The sequence below is a fragment of the Choloepus didactylus genome, chromosome 11 (assembly GCF_015220235.1).
Source record: "Choloepus didactylus isolate mChoDid1 chromosome 11, mChoDid1.pri, whole genome shotgun sequence".
Taxonomy (NCBI): domain Eukaryota; kingdom Metazoa; phylum Chordata; class Mammalia; order Pilosa; family Megalonychidae; genus Choloepus; species Choloepus didactylus.
The window spans coordinates 69,687,790-69,706,867 of record NC_051317.1 but is presented as its reverse complement, the minus strand read 5'-3'; the positions used below and the strand labels follow the sequence as shown (position 1 = coordinate 69,706,867).

Below are 19,078 nucleotides of genomic sequence, written 5' to 3'. Positions count from 1 at the left end.
AGTAATCTAACTTGTTGACAGAATTCCTTTTAGGGATTTTCAATTTTGGAGCTGTCAAAATTAAGGAGGAAATACTTTGAGCTGAAGAATATAGAATATAAATTGCTGATTTCCTCAACTCTTCAAATTACTTGGAAGATCAGATACTGTTTGTGTTAATTTGAGGGGATTTGTGTGAAAATCCCTTTTCTGGGTAAAATCAGTGTATTAAAAATTAAGAATAATAATAGATTATTTCTAAGGCCCTTCTTCTAAATAATGGCCTCACATGATTATATGAAAAAGAATTACCATTGTCTAGCACCATGTGGTATATAGCCTGCTGTTTTCACGTGTTACACCATTTGAGCCCCAAATACAGATTGAGAAACTGAGACTCTGAAGAGTGAAGTGGCGTGCTGAAGGTCACATTACTGGGGCCTAGACTCACCCAGTCTCCTGCTCCTGGTCCTTGGCCTTTTTCTCTATACATTGAGCTACCCCTAGTGACAACATGATCAGTTTATAGAGGTGTAGAAGACAGTGCTCAGAACATTTCAGAGGTCCTCTGAAGATCTGGGCTTGAACCCAATACAATTGTGAAATTTCTATTAAGTCTCATGTTTCAGCTTTCAAATTAATGTGCATTTTTCATTCTCTGTTTTTTAGTTTGTTTATTTTAAAATATAAATAATGCTTTAAATGACTTACTTTCCATTAAAACTGTTTTAGAAAAAGTCACCGTGTTACTCTTGTGGCTTATCAATATCCTTGGCCCCTGCCATGTACTTCTAGAGAAATGGTTCACAGCGGGCCGAGGTGTTTGATATTGCCCCCAGTGATATTTGCAAATGTCTGTAAACATTTTTGCTTGTCACAGCTAAAAGGAGTGCTACTGGTATCTGATGGTTAGATGCCAGGGATGCTGCTAAATATCCTGCAATAACCAGAACAGCCCCCCGGAAAAAAAGAATTATCGCGTCCAAAATGTCAGTAGTGCCAAGGGTGAGAAACCCTGCTCTAGAAGTTATTCACCACATTTGAAGAATCACAGGCCTGCAGACTAAAGTACAGATAGTGCAGCACAAGATCAATGGATCCAATGGATCCAGCTTCATCTGTCACTGTGCCCCTTTGTCCAGTGAACTGCTAGGTATATTCTGATCGTGACTCATGCTTGCTCTTACTCTGCCCTCCACCAGATTTTTTTTTAATTCATTTTATTGAGATATATTCACATACCATGCAGTCATACAAAACAAATTGTACATTCAATTGTTCACAGAACCATTACATAGTTGTGCATTCATCACCAAAATCAATCCCTGACACCTTCATTACCACACACACAAAAATAACAAGAATAAAAATTAAAGTGAAAAAGAGCAATTAAAGTAAAAAAGAACACTGGGAGCCTTTGTTTGTTTGTTTGTTTGTTTCCTTCCCCCATTTTTCTACTCATCCATCCATAAACTAGACAAAGGGAAGTGTGGTCCATATGGCTTTTCCAATCACAGTGTCACCCCTCATAAGCTACATTTTTATACAATCATCCTCAAGATTCATGGGTTCTGGGTTGTAGTCTGATAGTTTCAACTATCTACCACCAGCTACCCCTATTCATTAGAACCTGAAAAGGATTGTCTATATTGTGTGTAAGAGTGTCCACCAGAGTGACCTCTCGGCTCCTTTTGGAATCTCTCTGCCACTGAAGCTTTATTTCATTTCCTTTCACTTCCCCCTTTTGACCATCAGATTTTTGTTTGGCCCCTGTTGTAGATTTCCAGCTGCTAAAACGAATACCATACAATGGGTTAACTTAAACAACAGGAGTTTTTTGGCTCCTGATTTTAAGGTAGGAGAAGTCCAAAATCGAGGCATTGGCAAAGCAGTGTTTTCTCTCTGATGACCATGGTGTTCTGGGGCTGGCTGCTGGTGATCCTTAGGACCTTGGCTTTTCTGTTACATGGAAATGCACATGGTGACATCCTCTTCCTTTCTGAGTTATTTGACTTCCAGCTTCTTGCCTCCTCTCTTCCACATGGCTTTTTCTTCACAAAGCCTTCAGTAATAGGATTAAGGCCACTCACATTCACTTGGGCCACACCTTAACTACAGATAATGTCTGCAAAAGGTCCTATTTAGGATGGGTTCACACTCACAGGAATGGATTAAGATTAAGAACATTTTTTTTTCCTTTCCTTTTTTTTTTCTGGGGTATGTAATTCTACCTCCACATTCCTCTTCCTTTTTGTCCTCATCTCCCAGCAGTAATTTCCAATTGAAATGCATTATACCTATCCTTCATATGTCCTCCAAATCCTTCTGCAACTCAGAAATGTCCTTCCGCTGAATCCATAACATATACATCTAGTGAATTTCCCATAAAATTTACTACATTTTGCCTTATAATTTTTTTTTGTATATTTTGCTGCTTCTCACTGGATGGTAAATTCCTTATGCTTAGGTCAGTGGTTCTCAAAGTTTGGTCCCCAAACCCACAGCATCAGCATCACCTGTAACCTCCTAGATATGAAGCTTCTCAGGCCCCATCACAAGTCGACTGAATTAGAAACTCTGGTAGTTGGGCTTGCAAACTGTTTTTATAAACCCTTCATATGATTCTGATGGATGCTAAAGTTTGAGAACCAGTAGTTTTGGGCAGCTGTGTTGTTTGTAAAACTGTTCAAGTATTACACATAGAAGATATTTCCTTGATCTTTTGGTAATGATCTATTAGGTCATGAGTCAAAGCCTCAGTAACTATGAAATTGAGTAACTCTGTTGCTCAAATATTATGAAATGATTTGTACACACACTCCAAAAAGTTGGCAAAGACAGGGATCAATCAAACATAGCCAAATAAAAGCTCTTTTCTTTATGTGATATTGATTATAGTCATAGGCTTTTTCATGACCAAATTTGGGCATTGTATTTGAAAAGAATGGACTCAACTTTAGGATATTTATTTTTGCTTTGATATTGGATGTTTAAAAATGCAGAAAAAGTAATTTTACTTCATAAGAAGGTATTTTATAAGATGGCAGAATGCCTTAGAAGAGGTTTGACAATAACTTTTTCATGAGACTTGTTTTCCAGGCTCTTTAATAAAAATTTGCTCGATAAATCACGTGGGAAGAGCCGAAGTTCTTCCCATTGATGTCAGAGTTTTCTATAAAATGGTAAATAATGCACCCTCTCTGCTATCAGTAGTGGAGATTGCCTTTTGCAAGTCATTGTGATTTCACCTATAGAGAACAAATAATTGGGAGTTTTATGTTCTCTATTTTTTTAGAGCAGTTTTCGATTTACAGGAAGATTGTGCAGAGAGTAGAGTCCTCATATGCTCTCTACCTACCTATTATTAACATCTTGCATTAGTGTACATTTGTTACAATCAATGAACCAATGTTGATAATGTTATTATTAACTAAAGTCCATCGTTTACGTTAGAGTTCACTCTTTTATGCATCTAGGGTTTTGACAGATGCATAATGTCGCATATCTACCATTAAATTATCATGAAGAAAAGTTTCACTTCCCTACAAGTCCCGTGTTCACTTTTCATCCCTCCCTCCCTTGCCCCAGACCCCTAGCAACCACTGATCTTTTTACTGTCTCTATAGTTTTTCCTTTTCAAGAATGTCATATAGTTGGAATCATACAGTATGTAGTCTTTTCAGACTTTCCTTCATTTGGCAATATGTGTTTGATGTTTCTCCATGTCTTTTCATGGCTTCATTGCTCATTTCTTTACATCACTGAATAATATTCCGTTGTATGTATGTATCACAGTTTGTTTATCCATTCACCTATTGAGGGGCATCTTAGGTGCTTCTAATTTCTGGCAATTATGAAAAAAAGCTGCTCTAAACACTCATGTGCAGGCTTTTGTATGGTCACAGTTTTCAATTTATTTGGGTAAATACCTAGGAGCACAATTGCTGCTTCTTATGGTAAGCCCATCTATAGCTTTATAAGAAACTGCCAAACTGTCTTCCAATATGGCTGTAGCATTTTTATTCCCACCAGTAATGAATGAGAGTTTTTGTTGCTCCACATCCTAGTCATCATTTGATATTGTCAGTGTTTTGGATTTTAGCCATTCTAATAGGTGTGTAGAGGTACCTTATTTTAATTTGCAATTCCTTAATGATATGTGACGCTGAGCATCCTTTCATATGCTTATTTGCCTTCTTTATATCTTCTTTGATAAGGTGTCTCTTCAGCTCTTTTGCCTAGTTTTAATTGGTTTGTTTTCTTATTGCTGAGTTTTTACGAGTACTTTTTATGTTTTGGATGTAAGTCCTTTATCAGATATATGTTTTGCCCATATTTTATCCCAATCTATGGCTCATCTTTTAATTTTCATAACAGTATCTTTCACACAGCAGAAGTTTTTCATTTTAATTAAGTCCAATTTGTCATTTTTTTTTCCATGGGTCATGCTTTTGGGTTGTATCTAAAATGTCATCTCCAAACCCAGGTTTACCTAGATTTTCTCTCATGTTATCTTCTAGAAGTTTATAGTTTTGCAGCTTACATTTAAGTCTATGATCCACTTTGAGTTAATTTTTGTGAAAGATGAAGGGTTTGTGTCTAGATTTGTTTTTTATTACATGTGAATGTCCAGTTGTTCCAGAACCACCTATTGAAAAGACTATTCTTTCTCCATTGAATTGTATTTGCTTCTTTATCAGAGATTAGTTGGCTGTGTTTGTATTGGTCTATTTCTGTTCTCTCTATTCTGTTTCATTAATCTATTAATGGAATTAATAGATTCCACATTGTCTTGATCACAGTAGCTTTGTAGTATGTCTTGAAGTCAGGTAGGTTCAGTCCTTTGTCTTTTTTCTTGTTCAGTATTGTCTTGGCTATTCTGGTTCTTTTGCCTTTCCATATAAACTTTAGAATCAGTTTGTCAATATACACAAAATAACTTGCTGGGTTTTTGATTGGGATTGCTTTTAATCTATAGATCAAGCTGGGAAGATTTACATCTTAATAACATTGAGTCTTCCTATCCACGAACATGGAATAGCTCTCCAATTATTTAGATGTTCTCTAATTTCTTTCAACAGAGCTTATCATTTTCCTCATATAGATCTTGTATGTAATCTATTAGATGTATTCCTAAGTATTTCATTTTTTTCTTGTGTGTGTGTGCTCTTATAAATGGTGTTGTGTTTTTATTTTTGGTCCCTTATTTTTTTCTCCTACAAGTTCTTCCTCCTTGATGCTTATCTTTGCAGGATTGGTGAGGATCTGAATTTCCTGGATTTAGAAGTTATGTTAGGAGAAAATTTAGTTGTGTTATGTCTTTCCTGAAACCTAGAGCTCGTAGGCTGGCTTGTGGCATTTTTCACTGACGGGCTGATGTCATTGTCTCTTTTAGAAGTAGGTTTGGAGAGAGGAATAATAACAATAATAACAATGATAATAAAAACTAACATTTATGGAGCCCTTTCTATGCGCCAGGCACTACAATAAGGCCTTTATAAGCTTTATCTAATTTAATCCTCCAAATCTTACATGCTATTTAAAAGCCCCTAATAACCATACCAGAAAGTGTTTTCCAAAGCTTTTCAGCTTCATGTTACTTTGAAAGATGTGAAAATGTTTCCATCATTTGTAATTATACTCTACTCCTTTGGGAAATAAATATTTCAGCATGATACATATAGGCTTACTTTTTCTCCACACTCATTCTCAAATGGAGAGGGGGATTCTGATGGGAAAACTAGCCTTCAGGAAATACTTGAGAAGCTGAGGGGATAGCTATGCTGCTTCTGGTCCTGTTGGTCTGGGAGGTTTTCTGTGTTCCAATTTCATGCTTGGAATCACAGATTTTCTTCTTTTTGTCTGTCCCATTACAAGGGGCAGTGTATGGGATGTTCCCAGTCCCCAGACTTATTTTTGGCAAAGTAGCATGAAAAGTAAACACTTTTCCCAGACTCGAAGCTATTGCTGGGCACCTGAAGGTCCCAAACAGAAAGGAAATAGATCACAAGAAGGAAGCAGCTCAAATATGAGTGAGGTGGTGTTACTTGTGGGGATCAGATGACCTCAAAGATCTCTTTTGGCTCTGAACTCTTATTATGAGATGTAAGTTTTGGGAGAGGTCATTCTAAGAGGACCTGTTTTAGTTTTCTAGGCAGCTCGAATACCATGAAATGGGTCGGGTTAACAATGGGAATTTATTCATTCACAGTTTGAGGCTGGGAAAAAGTCGAAATCAAGGTGTCATCAAGGCAATGCATACTGGGGCTTGCTGCTGGCGATCTGTGGTCCTTAGTTTGGCACATAGCAAGGCCATGGTGGTATCTCCTGGTTTGTCCCTTCTCTTCCATTTTCCATTGCTGTTCAACTTCTTGCTTCCTGTGGCTTTCTCTTTCTGAATGGCATTCTGCTTGTAAAGGACTACTGTAATAGAATTAAGACCTATCCTGATTGGGTTGGCCCAGACCACACTCAAAATGTCCTACTTACAATGGGTTCACACCCACAGGAATGGAATAGATTTGAGAACTTGTTTTTCTGGGGTACATATAGGTTTAAATAACCACAGGACCTCATGGATGCTAACATTAAATATGTTGGCTAGTTTTGGCATGTTATTCCCTGATTTTGCCAAGGTCCTATGGTTTTAATACACGCTTAAAGGAGCAAGAGAGGAAAAGTGAGGCAGAGAGAGAAAGAAAGGGAGTGGGGGTTGAGATTTTAAGAGAACAGGGCTCAGTCCTTATTATATTAAGGAATTAGGTGGATCCTCTCTTTCTGTATTATATTATTCATTGATTTCTTTTAAAATATCTGAAGTGTCTCGTGTCATTTCCTTCAAAATTGCATTTCTTCTTATGTTCTTGTTTATTCCACAATCTCTTTGCTCCAGTGATTTACAGTAGCACTGGATTCTGAATGCCTTTCCTTCCCACTCCTGGTAGCATTTAACAGTGGCTTGTGAAGGGATGGGGTATGGTGGGAAGCATTCCCCAGGTATAGGCACTGGGGTTGGGTGGGGATGTGTGTGCATTGACTGTAGAGAATTTCAAAACAATAATAAAAACTACAAGTGGATCTGCTTTTTATTATCACCATGCAAGGACAATTCTAAACAGTGTCAGCGATAAAATACTTCTCTTCACAGGGGTGGATAGTTCCCACTGTATTCTCTCACCAACCCCCATGTCACTGCATTTTGGTAAAGGTTGCCTTAGTTCATTAGGAAATAGAGAAGAAAGAGCAGACCTCTCTCTCCACCATCATGCTCTTAGAAATCTAATAGCCTTTTTCTTTTTCCCTGTTTCTTGTGTGTGTGTGTATTTAGGCAAAGAAACAGTTACTGTTCTTCCAGGAGCATCTTTTTTCTCCAGCGATGAATCATTTGCAATGATTAGAGGGTATGTAATAACCCAGGCCCTCATTTTTCACACAGCACGGAATGAGCTGAGTCATCCCCCGAGTGTGTTAGCAAGGCTCCAAAACATGACACACAGCCACATTTCCCAGCCATAAAACTATCTTGGGCTTGTTCGGCTGCAACAATATGTGAAATTATTAAAATTGAATGTTGGGAATTGGAATATCCAGTCTGCTATTATTGAAGGAACCCCCCAAAGGAATATATATGTGTGTGTGTATCAATTATATTGAAGTAAATATTTCTAAGGCTCTTTTTGATGATCCTAACATTTTCTTCAAACTTCCTGGCTAGTGTTTGCCCTCAAATTGAGTCACATTCTTCCTCACTGAAGGAAACAAACTCACTGTGTGCACCTGTTTTTAATTTGTTTTTGGAGGTAATATGGGCCATAAATTTTAAAGAACTCTTAAGGGTTATTTTTATATGTAAAAGAAGATGGATGATAGGAATGTGAGCTTGGAGTGGATCTATTTGGAAATCAGTTGTGAGGATGGGGGAAAGCAAATGTATTTTGGAGCTATAGAATCATTTATTAATTTCAATTGCTGGTGATTTCAAGCAAAGGTGACATAAAGTTTGTGAAATTGCTCTATGGTTTCTCTCCTCTCTTTCTCTCTCAGAGGACATGTCAATCTGACAATGCTAGGAGCAATGCAGGTGTCCCGATATGGTGACCTGGCTAACTGGATGATACCTGTAAGTAGCTATTTTTTCTTCTGATTTATGCTTGAGTCAGAATAATTATTTTTGAAATATTAAGAAAAATCCAGTTCAATTGATATGAAACCACAATATAATTAATTAAAAAGAAAAGACGTATTTTAATGTATAATTCTTATATGAATTAAAAAATTTTTTTTTCATTTTTATTGAGATTGTTCGGATACCATACAATTATCCAAAGATCCAAAGTGTACAATCACTTGCCCCTGGGTACCCTCATACAGCTGTGCATCTATCACACTTAATTTTTGTTCAATTTTTAGAAACTTTTCATTACCCCAGACAAGAAATAAAGTGAAAGATGAAAAAAGAAAAAAAGAAAAGGAAACTCTAATCCTCCCCTATCCCTAACCAACCCCCCTCAATTGTTGACTCCTAGTATTGATATAGTACATTTGTTACTGTTTATGAAAAAATGTTGAAATACTACTAAGTGTAGTATATAGTTTGTAGTAGGTATATAGTTCTTCCCTATATGCCCCTCTATTATTAACTTCTAATTGTTTTTGTTCTGGTTCATGGAAGCGATTTCTAGTATTTGTATAGTTGATCATGGACATTGCCCACCATAGGATTCAGTTTTATGCATTCTCATCTTTTGACCTCCAACTTTCCTTCTGGTAACATATATGACTCTGAGCTTCCCCTTTCTACCTCATTCACACACCATTCGGCACTGTTAGTTATTCTCACATCTTGCTACCAACACCCCTGTTCATTTCCAAACATTTCAGTTCATCCTAGTTGAACATTCTGCTCATACTAAGCAACCACTCCCCATCCTTAAACCTCGTCCTATATCTTGGTACCTTATATTTCATGTCTATGAGTTTGCATATTATAATTAATTCCTATCAGTGAGCCCCTGCCATAATTGTCCTTATGTGTCTGGCTTATTTCACTCAGTATATTGCCCTCGAGGTTTTGTAATCAACCCATTTTTTTTTTTTAATATGGTTTTGTTCACTCACCATACATTCCATCCCAAGTAAATAATCGATGGTTCTCTGCATGGTCATACATTTATGTGTTCACCACCTTCACCACTATCTATATAAGGGCATCTACATTTCTTCCACAAGGCAGGAGGGGGAGTCAAAGAAGGTAGAGAGGCAAAAGAAAGAGGAAAAAAAAAATGACAGCTAGGAAGCAGCAAAAGGAAAAATAACCTTAAATCAAAGTAGAATAAAGAATCAGACAATACCACCAATGTCAAGTGTGTAACATGCCTCCCCTATCCCCCCCTCTTATCTGCATTTACCTTGGTATATCACCTTTGTTACATTAAAAGAAGCATAATACAATGATTCTATTAGTTACAGTCTCTAGTTTATGCTGATTGCATCCCTCCCCCAATGCCTCCCCATTTTTAACACCTTGCAAGGTTCACATTTGCTTGTTCTCCCTCGTAAAAGAACATATTTGTACATTTTATCACAATTGTTGAAAACTCTAGATTTCACCAAGTTACACAGTCCCAGTCTTTATCTTTCCTCCTTTCTTGTGGTGTCTCACATGCTCCCCACCTTCCTCTCTCATCCATATTCATAGTTATCTTTGTTCAGTGTACTTACATTGTTGTGCTACCATCTCCCCAAATTGTGTTCCAAACCACGCACTCCTGTCTTCTATCACCCTGTAATGCTCCCTTTAGTATTTCCTGTAGGGCAGGTGTCTTGTTCACAAAGTCTCTCATTGTCAGTTTGTCAGAAAATATTTTGAGCTCTCCCTCATATTTGAAGGACAGCTTTGCTGGACATAGGATTCTTGGTTGACGGTTTTTCTCTTTCAGTATCTTAAATATATCACACCACTTCCTTCTTGCCTCCATGGTTTCTGCTGAGAGATCCGCACATAGTCTTATGAAGCTTCCTTTGTATGTAATGGATCGCTTTTCTCTTGCTGCTTTCAGGATTCTCTCTTTGTCTTTGACATTTGATAATCTGATTATTAAGTGTCTTGGCGTAGGCCTAGTCATATCTCTTCTGTTTGGAGTACGCTGCGCTTCTTGGATCTGTAATTTTATGTCTTTCATAAGAGATGGGAAATTTTCATTAATTATTTCCTCTATTATTGCTTCTGCCCCCTTTCCCTTCTCTTCTCCTTCTGGGACACGAATGATATGTACATTATTGTACTTTGTTTCATCCTTGAGTTCCCGGAGACGTTTGTCATATTTTTTCATTCTTTTCTCCATCTGCTCCTTTGCGTGTAGGCTTTCAGGTGTTTTGTTCTCCAGTTCCTGAGTGTTTTCTTCTGCCTCTTGAGATCTGCTGTTGTATGTTTCCATTGTGTCTTTCATCTCCTGTGTTGTGTCCTTCATTTCCATAGATTCTACTAGTAGTTTTTTTTGAACTTTTGATTTCTGCCGTATACATGCCCAGTGTTTCCTTTACAGCCTCTATCTCTTTTGCAATATCTTCTCTAAACTTTTTGATTTGATTTAGAATTAGTTTAAATTCCTGTATCTCAGTTGAAGTGTACGTTTGTTCCTTTGACTGGGCCATAACTTTGGTTTTCTTAGTGTAGGTTGTAATTTTCTGTTGTCTAGGCATGGTTTCCTTGGTTATCCAAATCAGGTTTTCCCAGACCAGAACAGGCTCAGGTCCCAGAGGGAAGAAATATTCAGTATCTGGTTTCCCTGAAGGTGTGTCTTAGAAAATTTCTCCACCCTTTGATGCCTCAGGTCACTGTGCATTTCTGCCCAGCAGGTGATGCCTGTTAGCCTATAATTCTTGACTGGTGTGAGGAGGTATGGCTGTGTTCCCCCAGGCTCTGGGATCTCTTCTGAATGGAAAGGGCCCCACCCCTTTCCTCCTAGAGAAGACAGAACCCCCAGGTGGAGCTCATTAGCATTTCAGTGGTCTCTCTCTCTGCTTGTGCTGTCTCCACCCTTCCCCAAGTCACAGCCCTGGAAACTGAATATGACTGGGGCTTTCTCCACTAAGCCGAAAAAGAAACAGATAGTCCCCTTCAGACCTAGTCCAAGACGACCCTCCAGCTCTCCCGGGTCAGTCGTCACCCAAAGCCTCTGTCTGTTTTTTGGGATGCGTACCTGTAGTGAGCAGTTCACACTCGCTACTTAAAACCCCAGTTGGAGCTCAGCTGAGCTGTATTCGCTTGCTGGGAGAGAGCTTCTCTCTGGCACCACGAGGCTCTGCAGCTCGGGCTATGGGGGAGGGGGTCTCACGACTTGGATCCTCAGGTTTTACTTACAGATTTTATGCTGTGTTCTCGGGCATTCCTCCCAATTCAGGTTGGTGTATGATGAGTGGATGGTCTCATTTGTCCCCCTGCAGTTATTCTGGATTATTTACTAGTTGTTTCTGGCTTTTTGTAGTTGTTCCAGTGGGACTACTTAGCTTCCACTCCTCTTTATGCCGCCATCTTGCCCCGCCCTATGAATTAAATTTGAATTCAATAAGCATTGAGAAAATACTTAGGTTTGCCAGTTTACTCTGTAGTTGAGATTAAAAATACAGAAGTTCAGGGCCAAAGCATCACTTTTCTTAAAGAAACAGAGCTGGGGGAAGGACAAAAAATACATTTAGGAGATTACTTAGTTCTACCCTGATGAAAGGATGAAATAGAAATGTTTATCATAATTAAGGCCTGTAACTAGAAAGAACAATGAACAAGTTCATTAATAAGTTAATTGCATTATTTTCTTACAGTGTTTAAAATTCTGTCTTGATCAGTCCTATCAAGGCTAAGTAATCAGTCACATTGTCTTCTACTATGGAATGCAAAACCTATGATGTTTAAGCATGATTGTGAAAGGCAAACAGTTTTCATTTACTAAAGACCTAATCAAGGGAGAAGCCTCTGAGAATTAGCTTTGATAAAATTATTGTAATCAGTAACTTAATTTATGAGTATGGTTTGTAACATTCCCTGTTATTGCTTTCTGATTTCATGCATGCCGACAACAGATGGATACATGTCTGTGATTTTGGGCTAATATTGAAGTGAACATTATTTTGGCTGCTAGCTCAGGTTACTCTTCTTGTCAGTGTTTTTAAGGATTTTTATGTGTTTCTTTGTAGCACTGGCTAAAAGGAATTTGGTTAAGTAACTGGTGTTCCATGGTGTTCCAGTTTGTTAATGCTGTTATGCAAAGTACCAGAAATGGTTTGGCTTTCATAAAGGGGATCTATTAGGTTACAAATTTACAGTTCTAAGGCCATAAAAGTGTCCAAACTAAGGCATCAAGAGGACACCTTCACTGAAGGATGGCCAGTGGTGTCTGGAAAATGTCTGTTAGCTGGGAAGGCACATGGCTGGCATCTGCTGATCCTGGGTTGTGTTCTAGCTCCTCTCTCAGCTCTTATGCATTCTTGGTTCTTCTCTCAGGGTGTTTCTCTCCAAATGCCTGGGGGTCCTGTCTTAGCATATCCTGGAGTAAACTCTGAGCTTCGTCTCTTAGCTTAACATCTCCAAACATCCTTGTGCCTGCATCTCCAAGTACCTAAGCATCAGCGTCAGCAAGCATCTGGGTCTGTGTTGGCTCTTTTGAAAGGACTCCAGTAAACTAATCAAGACCCACACTGAATGGACGGGGCCACACCTCCCTGGAAATAATCTAATCAAAATTGTCAACTACAGTTAGGTGAGTCACATCTCTATGGAAACAGCCTAATCCAAATATTACACAAGACTGGATTAAAAGATCATGGCTTTTTCTTGGGGGACATAATATATCCAAACCAGCACATGTAGTTTGGCAGGTTCTTTTTTTTGAAATCTCATATTTTTCTCTAATAATTTTTTGAGTAAGGTGGAGTAATATAGTTGAAAGCAATGTTTCAGATTGTATTAGTGCATTATTTTATTCAAAATTACTTTATTTAGTATCTCCTGAAATGTTAAAGTCTCAATAATTATTAAAGCCCTGGATCTCAAACTTGGTTTCATCTTAGAATCATCTAGGGAGTTTTACAAAATGCTAAAGGATAGGTCCTACTCCTAGTGATTCCACTTTAATTCATCCAGGGTTTGACCTCGATATTGGCATTTTTAAAAGCTCTTTAGGTGGTTCTAATATGCAACCAAGTTTGAGAAACAGTGTATTAAGAAACGATCATAATTCATATTTAAAATTTAATGGAAAGATACCTTTGACTCATTAATAGTAAGAATCCTTAACAGATTTTGGATCATTTTCTTATTTCAGTTATAATCATGTTGGTCATTCTAAATCAGTCATAGTCATAAGGGCTGGCACCTCAGGAGGTTTCAGAGAAATCAGGGAGGGTCTCCTGAGCATCTTATAGTGAGTCTGACTGACAGTTTATGGGAATTCTTATTTGTGTAGGAAATCAGACTGCATTTCTATTTTTAAATTTTAGAAAAGGGCCATGTGGGATAGTAGGAGGAGCATAGAAAATGAAGTCCTGGGTTTTAGTCCTGGCTCTACCAGTGTGACCTTAAGGATGTGACCTTAAACATATCACTTTAGCTCTTTGTGTTCAAGTGTCCTCATCAGTAAAATGCAGGTTTGAGACTAAGTGATCTCAAGAGTCCTGTCTGGCTCTCAGAGTTTAATGGTTAATGGCAAGGGCCCTGTAGTGAGATAGACTTGGGTTAAAATCGTATTTTTGTCACTTCCTAGCACTGTGACCTGAGGCACCTACCTACTTTTCCTCATCTGAAAAATGGGAATAATATAATAGTACCTACTTTTTATGACTATGTAAAGGATTAAAAAAGGTAGTGTTTGACACATAGTATGTACTAAATAAATGGGTTGTTATTGTTTGATAAGGAGAAGCTGGGTAACTGGCAGAGAAGGGAAGAACATTGGTTACTGTGAACAGTTTTTTAAATATGCCTTATTCTCTGGACCAATGGTTTATGAAAACAATTTGTACGGTAATCCTGGGTATGGAGCAGAAGCATGTTCAACATGTTCTTGCCTTTAGGGAATTTGGGCATCTTTAAAAAGTTAGCTTAAGATTTGTTTATATTATGGTTTAGTGCACAGTGAGGCCAGAAGCTACCGTAGTTAAGTGTGTATTATGTAATTGTCATTTATAGGAAAGATTTTTCAGTATGTATTACATTTTTACATAGCCTGTTAAGATTCCTGTGGATGATTAAAACTTAAGTTTTTATTTCTTTATCATTTTCCTAATACAATTTGGAAATTCCAAAAGGGATAGATGCAGTGGGGGTGGTGATGGGGAACTCTGGAGTTCAGCAGGAACATCACAGTAACGTGGTTCAGAAAAGTTAAGCATAAAAATTGTTCTTGTGTCTGGTTCCACTCTTTCAGTAATGGAGGTTGATAGGTGTCATTTCTGATTAGCATTTATTTTGTTCTTTTAAAAACTGATAATTACTTCCTGTCTTCTTTGCGTGTATTGCACAGTGTATATTTTGATTCTTTTGGACACAGGATGGTTTAAGAGTGAAGACCATGGACTTTAGTTTGTAATAGATCTGGTTTGAATTTCAGCACTACCCCTGACAAATTATGTGATCTGCTGCACCTGTTTTTATAGGCTCAGGTGAAAAGACAGTAAAATTGAATACTGTAAGCAATTCATAATTAGTGGCTATGATTTTCATCTTTTTCAGTGCTCTACTGCTTAACATTAAAGGAGGAATATTTGCTTTAAAGCATACTGGTATAAGTAAGACTATTTTATAGGAGCCAGTGCAACCTGCTTATCCTCAGTTCTTATTTGAAATCAAAATTTAAACTCTAAGGACACATTTCTTGCTCTTATTTGTTATGGAAAAGATATAGCTTGGCCTTTTTTGAATGTTATTTCAGTAAGCAGTATATTTCTATTTGTCCCAAAGATTTATGTTGATTCATAAAATTTAGATATATTTTATTGCAAGATCTGGAAGTCAAGAAGCTAAAAAGTTCAGCTTTATTGTATCATTTTTCATTTACTTTTTCCTCTTTTTACTGAGTTTAACCCTTCAATGGTTGTATAAGTCTTGAGTTTCACTGCATCAGTGTCCTCCTCATCAATCATTAAGGTGTCAGATTATAATAAACATTATACCTGTAAGGCAGGCGAGCCATGCGGCTGCTGCTGTTTGTCTTATCTTCTAATAGCTTTTTAGTATGCAATGTTAGCCCCATGAACATATTTTTAAAAATTGCCCCGAGCATCTAAAGAGGGAAAAAATTGACAAAATGTAGTTGGTTCCTTCAAGGTCTCTGCTTATTGTGATGATGGTAGAATGTCATGCATGCTTAGAAAAGATGGAAAGGCCTGCTGTCCTTTGATTCTACATTTAGATCTGCTCTGGTGCATTCCTAATGCCTACTTTTGGAAAACAGCTGCCATAGATTATTGACTTGTGAAGAGAAGCAGATGTGTATGATCAGCTAAGGGAGCTGTCTGTGGAAAGCACGTGGTAGGAACTTGCTGGACAGGACTGCCATACACGAGGAATGGAACAGCTGAGGGCCAGCTCCTTCTACATGGGGAGGATTGAAATGAGGCATTCTTAAAGCAAAGGAACATGGTGCTTTTGGTGTTTGTTTTTCTCTCATGTTTTTCATTTCTTTTTGCCTTTGAAAAAAATAACTATGAATTAATATTTTACTCATGCACGCATAAAATCAATTTGGTCCTCTGGATATGATGTCAGTTTTAAACAAGCTAAGTCTTTCTAGTTGTAGAGGTAGAGGGGCTAGAGTTTGTGTTCAGGATTCAATCTAGTAGATTAGTTACACCATTGTAGTCCTAAATGTTAAATCCATAGATATAGAAATATAGATAAAGATATGGATATAAAAATATAGATGAAGATATAAACATATAGATCTAGATTTACTTTTTAACATATTATTGTCTTGTTCATTTGACCCTAAGTTTCAGGAAAGTGAAAACCACAAACACAGAAAAGGGACAGGTAGAAAATATGCATGTGGTAGTGTGAATGTGTGTTTGGAAAATTGTTCAGCAGTGTTTCTGTTATATCAGTGTAATGTAGTAGAGAGAACACAGGACTTTGAATTAGACAGACCTGGATTAAATACTGGCTCTGTCACTTAGTTGTGTGGCAAATTATTTTACCTCAGTATGCTCATTTATAAAATGTTGACAATAATATTTAACTCACACGGGGGTTTTGAGGATTAAATTAGTTTATTGATTCAACAAATATATGTTATGTATGTATTAAGGGCCAGACACTGTTTGTACTTCTAGAGATGCAGCAGTTAACAAAACAGACAAAACTTTCTGCATTTGTAGTGCGGATATTCTAGCATCGTTCAGCAAACTATGGTCCCTGGGCCAAATCTAGCCCTTTGCATATTTTTGTAAATAATATTTTATTGGAACACAGGCACATCTATTCATTTACGTATTATGTATTGCTGCTTTTTTGCTGCAATAGCAGTGTTAAGTATTTGTGACAGAGACAAATGACCTGCAAAGGCTAAAATATATACTGTTCGGTCCTTTGCAGAAAAAGTTTACAAATCCCAGCCTTTGATCATTGATTTGAAATCTTTCTTCTTTTCTAATATAAATATGTAATGCTTATATAAATTTCTCTCTAGGCATAGTATTAGTGACATCCCACTGATTTTATATATTATGTTTTCATTTTTATTCTCTTTAAAATATTTTCTAATCTCCCTTATAATGTCTTCAGTGACCCATTGGTTATTTAGAAGTGTGTCATTTAATTTCCAAATAATTGGTGATTTTCCATATCTCTTTCTGTTAATAATTTCTAGTTTAATTCTTTTGATGTGAGAGAACATACTTTATGTGATTTCAGTCCTTTTAAGTTTATTGAGATTTGTTTATGACGAGAATACAGTCTTGGTGACTATTCCATCTGTACTTGAGAAGGAAGTGTATTCTGCTCTTGTTGGGTAGAATATTCTATAACTGTCAGTTAGATCAAGTAGGTAATGTTGTTTAAGTCTTCCACGTCCTTACTGTTTCTATTTCTGAAAGAAGGTTATTGAAATATTTAGCTATAATTGTGGATTTGTCTGTTTCTCCTTTCAGTTCTGTCACATTTTACTTTATATATTTTAAAGCTCTGTTATTAGTTGCATTCATACACATTTAAGATTGTTATGTTGCTTAATGAGTTGACCACTTTATCATGTCCCTTTCTATTCTTGATAATATTCCTTATTCTGAAATCTAGTTTGTCTTCTATTAATATAGCCACTCCAAATTAGTGTTTTTATAGTATATCTTTTCCCGTCCTTTCATCTTCAACCTATTTGTGTCTTTATATTTAAGTGGGTACTTGTGGTCAACATAGTTAGGTCTGCTTTTTTATCCAGTCTTATAATCTCTTTCTTTTAATTGGAGGTTTAGACCATTTACATTTGGTAATGTTGATATTGTGATTATTAGCATGATTGGGTTGAAATCTACCAGCATAAGATTTTTTTTCTACTTACCTGATTCTGTTCTTTGAATCCTCTGCACCCATTTTCCTGCCTTCTTTTGGATCAGTTGAGTATTTTGCTTTTAGACTGCATTTTATCTTCACCATTAACTTACTGTGTTTTATTTATTTTTTTAGTAGTTCTGTGGTTTACATTATACATCTTTTATTTATCACAATCTACTTCAAATAATATTTTACTGCTTTAGAGATACGTAAGAACTGTACGACAACAGTTCATTTCTATTCCCCATCCTTATCCTATTTTCTATGGTCAGTCATAATTTTTCTTCTGCATGTGGTATAAATCCCATGATACTTTGTATTATTTTTGCTCTATCAGTCAACTATCTTTTAAAGAGATTAAAATATGAGAAAAAATGCCTTGTATATTTCCACATATTTGCCCTTTCCTATAATCTTCCTTTGCATAGATCCAGATTGCTTTCTGATGTTATTTCTTTCCATGTAAAGGACATTCTTTGATAATTCTTATAGTGCTGGTCTTATAGAGTCACATTAATCCTTTTAGATTTGCTTTTAAGCTTTGCTAGAGTTCGTTGAGAGCAATCTTCAGTTTCTGTTTAATTTAATTCCACTACTAAGGTCCTCCTGAGGCCTTCTGAGGACTCTACCTGATGCCCCATGTGTTACAAAGTCTTTCATCTCTGACTGATAGAAATAGAAATTGTTCCCTGACCTGTGTGAATTCTGGGCATTTTTTAACCTCATCCTTCCCAGTAGTTCTTTCCCAGGCCTTGCCAAGTTTCCTGTCATATAGGTGCACACCAGTACTTTGCCAAAGACTTGAGGTGACTCCTCTGCAAATCTCCAGAGCTTGTTTTCTGTGCAGCAACCTCCTCTCCATTATTTTGACTCTCAAATTCTAATTGCTTTGGTCTCTTTGAACTCAGCAAGGCCACTGGGTTACACCTGGTTTCCCCTCCCTGCACTGAGGCCTGCACACTTCCTAGGAAGTAGACTGGAGAAGTCATAGACCTCAGCTCGGCATCCCTTCTCTCAGAGATGACAGACCTGCACTGCCTGTTGTCTAATGTCTGAAGTCTGTTTTTTCGTATTTTGTCTGGTTTTCTAATCGTTTAACGCCATTAATTTTTTTTGAACTTACATTTTGTATATTTATTGGATGATTTTTCTGGTAGAGACTTTTAGAAGTATAATATCTTAGTCAGTGTTTTAGGATTTTTGATACATATCACTGAATTGTCCTCCAGAAAGATTATCCCAGTTCACATTCGCACAGTTTCTGCTCTATTGCGGATATACTGGTATCAGCTTTTTTCCCATAGTCTTTGCTAATTTTCAGAGAAAAATATTATATTATTTTGCATGTCTTCATGTACTGCTATCTGTGACTGTCTAAAGGGCAGGCAGTACCTTATTCTTCTGGAAGACATGAGTTATGCCTCTCCTTCCCTCTCTTCTGGCCTTCCTTTACACAGTTGTTATCTTTATCAAATACTGTTCCAGTGCTGCTATTTTTGGTCATTTTAAAAGACAGCATTCATGGTGACTATTTTCTGAGTGAATGTATCTTTAAGAGAC

The 19,078-nt window shown here is 37.1% G+C and overlaps 1 protein-coding gene across 1 annotated transcript in view; it reads left to right on the top strand.

Annotated features, from left to right (window-relative positions):
* OXCT1 (3-oxoacid CoA-transferase 1) overlaps nucleotides 1-19,078 on the top strand; it is a 176,244-nt gene that overhangs the window by 85,001 nt on the left and 72,165 nt on the right. Inside the window, 2 exon segments of the mRNA XM_037798944.1 lie at nucleotides 7,307-7,379; nucleotides 8,023-8,098. Of these exon segments, the coding sequence (XP_037654872.1) occupies nucleotides 7,307-7,379; nucleotides 8,023-8,098 (149 nt within the window).